Source organism: Helianthus annuus, chromosome 17 (assembly GCF_002127325.2).
Source record: "Helianthus annuus cultivar XRQ/B chromosome 17, HanXRQr2.0-SUNRISE, whole genome shotgun sequence".
Classification (NCBI taxonomy): Eukaryota; Viridiplantae; Streptophyta; class Magnoliopsida; order Asterales; family Asteraceae; genus Helianthus; species Helianthus annuus.
Window position 1 is genome coordinate 127,937 of NC_035449.2, and position 7,611 is coordinate 135,547.

Genomic DNA, 7,611 nt, shown 5'->3' on the forward strand with positions numbered 1-7,611 from the left:
TCGGGCGGTGAGGTACAGCCTAGGGATTAATCGGGATTAATCGGAATGTGATTTTTGTATGTATTTTTTCAAAATTATATATATATACCCAATAATATAAAAATAATACTTCAAAATTCACATAAATACTTCAAGTTTCAAATAGTATGGTTCGATTTTGACTGATTTTAACCAATTTTGACCGCCTAGGACCGATTTTGACCGACCAATATTGTCCGATTAATTCGATTTTTGACCGCCTAGGACCGATTTTGACCGATTTTTGACCATGACCGATTAATTGACCGCCTAGCTCAAAATTAGGCAGTAAGTGACCGTCTAGCGCCTAGGCGCCGATTAATCGGCCACCTAGGCCGATTTCTGCAATAATGAGTAGTGGTATAGACCTATACGCAACGTATATAAAATGTGAAAATAGTCCTGTAATAAATAGGAGGTTAGTAAATATTTATCTTTGCCCGCTCCAAATTGTTTTTAATTAAAATGAAAAAATTATTAAGAGTATGCATGTGTAGGCTCCTGTCTTTAAAAGAAATATCCATTCATCATGACAATAATAGTGGCTTGTTCACATTGAGAACTCCTTTCTGAACATGTAACCGGTTTCTTATCACTATACGTTATAAAGATATAAAACTAAAGTTACAAATCTATACAATTTTGTGCATGCAAATATGCTCAAAACATTATGTAAAATCAATTAATATAGCGACCGACTTGTTATAATATTGTTTTGTATCTAAACATCTTACGTTAATGTTGATATCTTAAATATTACATATATTATCTGTTCAAAAGAAGCCTTTAGGTGACTATCATATTATCTTCAAAGCAACAATCTTTTGCATAAACAATCATCACCCACCACCCACTTTCTCTATAACTCGATCTATCTTCAGTTGGCATGAATCCTCCAAGACTCTCCACTTGTTGTTTAAAACTCCCCAAAACAAACCCTACAGAATCCAAGAACAACTTTCAAGATCTATTTGTTTTCTAGATCCAGCACTTTTGGTTCCGGTGCCCATATATCTCTCTCTTATTAATTACCTGGAAGAAACAAAGATTTGCTTTCTTGATCCACACAAATGTCAAACAGAGAGTTGGGATCATACCATATATAGTAAAAAGTAGCGGCTAGGTGTGGTTGGTCTAAAGATTAATGGGATCGAATCGTCGTCTTTGTCTGATCATTTGGGTGATCTTTGTTCTGGTATCAGTACCTATCCGAGGTCAGGGGATCAAATCCACAAGACTCCTTGATCTGGTGATTCGAGATTACACATTCAAGTCATTCAACAAGCACTTCAAAACAGGCACACCTTACAGCATCAATTTGCCATCAAATCTTTCGGGCATTACGGTCTACACATCAAGGTACCGATGCGGGAGCCTGAAGAGGTATGGCGCAACCATCAATGAGTTTTACTTGAAAGTTGGTGTGGATGTCCATCCTTGCATAGAAAGAATCCTTATTGTAACACAAAACCTAGGAAACAACTGGTCAAACATTTACTATGATAACTATGATGCCCTACTAGGTTATCAACTTGTGTCGCCCGTACTAGGTTTACTAGCTTATAACTCTGGTGACCACGGTGACGACACACAGTTTGAGGTTAAAATTCGGTCCCCGGGGGGTATTCAAATAAATTTCAGCAATTATACAGCAAGCTCAACATTAGATGGTAGGATTAAGATGTGTGCAACATTTGAGGGGGATGGGAGGGTGAAGCTAGCAAAAGAGGTTGCACCCAGCGTTTGTGGTGCCATGAGCCAGGGGCACTTTGGGCTGGTGGTACAGTCACCATTGTTGCCGGTGAGGAAGAAGATGAGGGGGTGGACGGTGGCTTTTGGATGCTCGGTTGGTGCTGCAATTGCTGTTTTTCTGGTGGGGCTGCTTTTGATTGCTATGTTTGTCAAGGTGAAGAAGAAAGCAAGATTAGAAGAAATGGAGAGAAGAGCTTATGAAGAAGAAGCACTTCAAGTCTCAATGGTGGGGCATGTGATTAGGGTTCATACTGCTTCTGCAACCAGAACATCTCCAAGAATTGAACAAAATCTCAGACCTCCTCGGTGAGTTTCATTTGGTCATCCTCCATAATTCTTTTTTTTCATGTAACATGTACCAACCAACTATTAGTTAAAGGGCAACTAATATATATATTCTTGCATACATATGTTTTCTTTACTTAGGAAGTCGTAAGTCGTAAGCCGTAAGCTGGTGTTTCAACAATTTCCTTTGTTGTTATCGCTTTTCGAATATATTGGTATATAACACTATTAACTAAAAAATGTTTCATTTTTCATAATATATAGTTGTATTGAATCTCTTCTTAAACTTCTCGACTAAGCTACAGAGTGGAACATGTAACCAATGGAAGTCAGAGGCATGCATTAGCAACAGCATGATGATATGATGTCTTTGTCAACACTCAAAAGACCACCAAAAGAAGCAACATGTTCTTTATCCTTTTTTTTCTTCAGATAATCAATGGAAGCATGAACTTTTCGCAGCCTTGTTTCATCATACGCCTAATATAATAAACAAACGTGCAACTTTTAGAGAAGGTTTTTTTAAAAAAACATCATCACCTAAGGGGATACGGAGTGGGTGCGGCAAACCATCGGCAATCGAGTTTGCCGAGCGGCAAACACCGCCGCCAATAAACATGGGGCGCGGCAAAAGTTAATGAGCGGTAACCCTTTGCCGACTCGGGAAAAGGAAATGGAAAAAGGGGGGGCCACATCCAACGGTAATATTACCGTTTAAAAAAAACAATTTTTTTTTTTAAAATTAAACTATATATATATCACAATAAACCATTTAACCATATACCTTCAAGTTTATACTCATACAAACCAAAAAATACCACCAATTCCTTCTAAAAGTTTACCATACAAAATGGCGGATGAACTCCCGTTATGGTTCCCACCCATGAGTAGCGACGATTCATCCGATAGTAGCATTCTTTTTTTTTCAAAATCTCATCGAAGAAGCCGAACTTCAAGATACCGGCACATCTAACCGAAGGAGATATATTGAACGTCAACGTGAGGAGGGGCATGAGACACTCATGGCGGATTATTTTGTCGAAGACCCGAAGTACAACGAAGATATCTTTCGGCATAGGTTCCGTATGTCGAAACGTTTGTTTCTAAAAATTGTGTCTGATGTGGAAGAGAACGACCCGTGGTTTGTAGAGGCCCCCGGTGCGCGAGGTAGGAAGGGCTTTACGCCCTTGCAAAAGGTGACATCGGCTATTAAACAGCTCGCAACTGGAAACACTCCAGACGAGAACGACGAGTACTTGCATATGGCCGAAAGAACTTCCCGCGAGTGCCTAGAATATTTTTGTGACACGGTTTGCAAAATATATGGTCCAGAGTTCTTACGTAGACCGACAAGCCACGACATGGCACTTTTATACCAAGCTCATGAGGAAAAACATCACCTTCCAGGTATGTTCGGTAGCCTTGATTGCACCCATTTCGTTTGGCGTTTTTGTCCGACAGAGTATCGAGGCCAATATATGCGAGGAGATCATAGATACCCGACTATTATGCTTGAAGCGGTTGCTTCTCAAGACTTATGGTTTTGGCATGCTTTTGCCGGTCCACCCGGTTCTCAAAACGATATCAATGTTCTACAACAATCTCCGTTATTTTTAACGGAACGAAATGGAACTGCGCCAAAATGTCCATTTTACGTTAACAACCATTTATACAAACGTGGTTATTTGCTCGTGGATGGAATCTACCCTTCGTGGTCCGTGTTTGTGAAGTCGATCCCTTACCCTCACAAAGTAAACGAAAAGAAATTCAAGAGGCAACATGAGGCGGCAAGAAAAGACGTCGAACGGGCTTTTGGTGTTTTGAAGGGGAAATGGGGTGTATTGAGTCGACCGATGCGAGCAAGATCGGTTAAAAAAATTAGGAATGTCGTGTACACGTGTATTATTTTACACAACATGATTTTGAAAGACGATGGAAAGGCGATAACACCGGTGCACATTCGGGATCCTCCGGTCGAGCCGGCTCTAGACGATACGGTGCTGGGCGAGTTGTTGAATGAAGACACCCATTGGAGACTCAAACACGATCTCATAGATCATCTCGCAAGTCAAGATTTACCCCATCTTTTGGCCGATTCCGACGAAGACTAGTTTAAATTGTTTCATGCTAATGTAATTTTATTGTTTTTTAATTTAGTGTAACTTTGATGTTTTTAATTTAATTTATGAAACTTTATTGTTTTTTAATTTAATGTATATATCCTAAATTTATTTATATTAAATAAATTATTGCAAAAAAATAATAATAATAAAAGTTTACCACTTCAGCAAGTGTTTAAACCATTGCCAACACTTTTCAGCAAAGTTTAAACACTTTTGCCTAATTGACATTGCGCGCTCTGATTGGTCGGTTTTTTGTTTTGCCACTTTAAAGTGTTTAACCACTCCTTATACCCTAATAAATCCATTAAGGTAACTATATTAACATTTCATTCTATTAAACAAAACATTTTAATTTGGATAGGTTATCAAAATAATACCACTTCAACTATAATATTAAATGGATGTTGTTACATGTTCAATGATCGTATTTTGGGTGTTTTTTTTTTTACTTATGTGAAAGAGAGGAAGAGATTTGGCTCACATGGTGGGGTTGGGAGATGTCTTGATGCGGAGAAGAGAGAGAAAAAATATTTTGAAAAAAACACCTAAGACGGATTATGTGAAAATGGACAAGAGGCGGAGGTGAAAGTGGGACAAAGCCATTTTTTTAGGAGAAATTTACGAAAATAGCTAAGAATAAGTTTGACTTACCAAAATGGCCACCTCATATGTCGGTGGAGCAGGGGTTCACTGATTACGAGAGAGCTTATACGTCTGCAGGGCTGATTCATGCGTCCGCCAATATACAAGTGACACGTCTCTCAATGACATCAATGCGTCCCATGCGTCCGTGACTCATCCCATGCGTCCGTGACTCATCCCATCATCCCATTCGGCTTGTTTAGTCAATTCTAAATCCAAACGCTTCAATTTTGATGGTTTAAATGTTTAAGGGGCTGTTTGTTTACTTTTTAATGAGTCTCTTGATGGTTTAGATCTCTTACTCGTTAAGCACTTAATGATTCAGACTTTTTATTTCGTGAGCAGATGTTTGAATGGTTCAGACATTATAGTAAGTTTGAATGGTTAAGACCTCTAATCTGAATTGGTCAGACATTTGCTTTTGTAGGTCCATTTGGAGGATCAAGTTTTCCTACTTCCTTGTTGTCGAAACACACCCGCAAGTGCAGAATCCCAGTGGGTATGCAACCAAGCTAAGAACACAAAATACAAGAACAAGATTCAAAGTTTAACGCTCACATGTATTAAATCCAGCAGAGTTTTAGTACAAAGATAATACAAGAAAATGCTATCCAAAACTCTACTTTGTGCTCTCTACCCTATCTGTATTCTGCAAGACCTTTTATACCCAAAGTAACATATTCTTCACGAAAAGTACTGGGCCCATACAAGAGTCCCACGAAACATGATGACCAACGAATAACATGGATTCTTCGTATACTTCTTGTGAACAACTTAAGCCTACGAAAGATGGTTCTTCATTGGTTGCATGGCTTTGCTTTTCGTTCATGTTCTTCGTTGGTCAGGCTCACTAGAACAAATTGATCTTCAAAAGGATGTTAGGCCCAATAACCAACAATACTTCGTGGACATTGCATGGCAGTTCTTCAATATGTAATTCTTACATGCAAAGATAAGTTATTCTCATTACATCATCATGACATCATCATGGTGATGTCATGGTGATGACGGTTCGCGGCTCTTCGTGCTTCGTGTGTCGATCTTTGGGGCGTACGACGGAGGAATGTCGCGTCGTCGGTCTTGAGCCAAACCGAACCTAGCCACATCCACACAAAACTGTATCAACAAACTCCCCCTTGGATGTTGCTAGTGAAGGTTCGCTCTTCATGTTGTAGGATCTTCAAAGTCTTAACATTTCACAAACAGGGAGTGTATCAACAAACTCCTCCTTGAATGATGCTCGTGAATCTTTTGATCTTCAATACTTCAGATCCTTTTGGTGTTGATGAGTGGTCGCTGCAACTCGATCATCTTGATCCTCTGATTGCATCAATATCGTGTCTTCATTCCACAGCTTGTCATCTAACACGTTCTCTTTGCCTTTAGCTAGTTTGAATGCCACATCTGCACACATAACAGAGCTAAACGCGTAATGAGAACAACCGCTTGTAATATAGTCAAAACGACACACATGAGACCAGCTCTCAATCAAACACCGACCGACAACAGTTTGAAAGTTTAAAAATTGATCAATTTTAGATTTTAACTTTCAAAAATTGTTAACTTCGACCGTTTATGAAGATGCAATTGTTTTCGGCTTACAATCAGGATTTTAGGTAAGATAGACTCGAGTCCCAACATCGGGCAATCAAAAATAAAATAGAATTTAAATGTTTTTTATTTTTATAAAGTGTATATTAAAACACACCTAAAATCTTTTGGGTATTTTTGCATTTGTAGAAATGTAAAGACGGAAAGCAGTAAATAGATATTTACAGACATTCTTTTTGCGAGTTTCGAGGGTAAGAGAATCATATCAGTGAACGGTCAAGCCAAAAACACCCTTGTTGTTCAATTAAATAACATTTTATAAAAGCATCCTATAACGATTATCGGTATTGTTGTCCACATAAGCTCAACTTATCAGATATACTCGTGGTTAGGGGATACGATTAAGGTATGATTTATACTTACTGACCGGTGTTCATCCACACATGACATATTCCCGTATCAAGGTATGCACTAGAGTTCCTCTTACTGGTGAGTATACCATTTATCATCTGTTTTCAACGTATATGATGTGAGATACTCACTTATTCGAGGATGAATACAAGCCCTATGTGATTAAATCACTTATTAATGAGGAACTAGATATTCGATGCATGCAGGGCCAAGAGCAAGTCCGTGAACAGGTTAGTACCATCGTACCGACAAAGAGATGAACTTAACTCTCGGATGATAGATGTGATTTAAAATCACTTATTCGGGGGTGACTGTGATATTTTTATCACTTATTGAAAGTCGTATGCATCATGTATTATATACATGTATGTATGATATTTACATGCATGTATTGTATCATGGAAGTTCTAGACTTGCGTCCCCGTTATTTTTCGGTAAAAGAAACAACCATGATACCCAAATGATAAACAACATAAAGACCACGTATCTCAAAACCTCGGCAATCTATCAAACAAAAATTTGGTACCAAGACCATATGCCAATGAACGATTCCCACACGGTCTTTAGTCGATTTAGGTTTATATCGCCCTGCACACTTTAAAATGATTGTGAGCTTACCGATATATCTTATATAGAGCTACTTATCGTTTTTCATTTTAAGATCAAAGAGGTTTCGACAGACCACTGATGTACTATCATTTTCTTTTTTTCTCGCCAGGAAACTCTTTGTTTTCCTATTGTTTTTGTATTTTTCTGATTTGGATTTACTCCCCTTAAAATTCAAAAAGTAAATATAAACTTTGAAAAACATCTTTCAGGATTTTCTCAA

At 38.3% G+C, this 7,611-nt stretch overlaps 2 protein-coding genes across 2 annotated transcripts; both read left to right on the plus strand.

Annotated features, from left to right (window-relative positions):
• Window positions 1-834: 834 nt before the first annotated feature.
• On the plus strand, window positions 835-2,551 carry LOC110923034. The gene is made up of 2 exons (XM_022167223.2): window positions 835-2,076; window positions 2,361-2,551. Exons 1-2 carry the CDS (start codon window positions 1,163-1,165, stop codon window positions 2,410-2,412), a joined length of 966 nt encoding a protein of 321 aa, XP_022022915.1. The 5' UTR covers window positions 835-1,162; the 3' UTR covers window positions 2,413-2,551.
• A 323-nt stretch (window positions 2,552-2,874) lies between these two features.
• LOC118489058 lies at window positions 2,875-4,216 on the plus strand. The gene is made up of 2 exons (XM_035986578.1): window positions 2,875-3,517; window positions 3,818-4,216. The coding sequence occupies exons 1-2, from the start codon at window positions 3,078-3,080 to the stop codon at window positions 4,164-4,166; spliced, it is 789 nt and encodes a 262-aa protein (XP_035842471.1). The 5' UTR covers window positions 2,875-3,077; the 3' UTR covers window positions 4,167-4,216.
• Window positions 4,217-7,611: the final 3,395 nt, after the last annotated feature.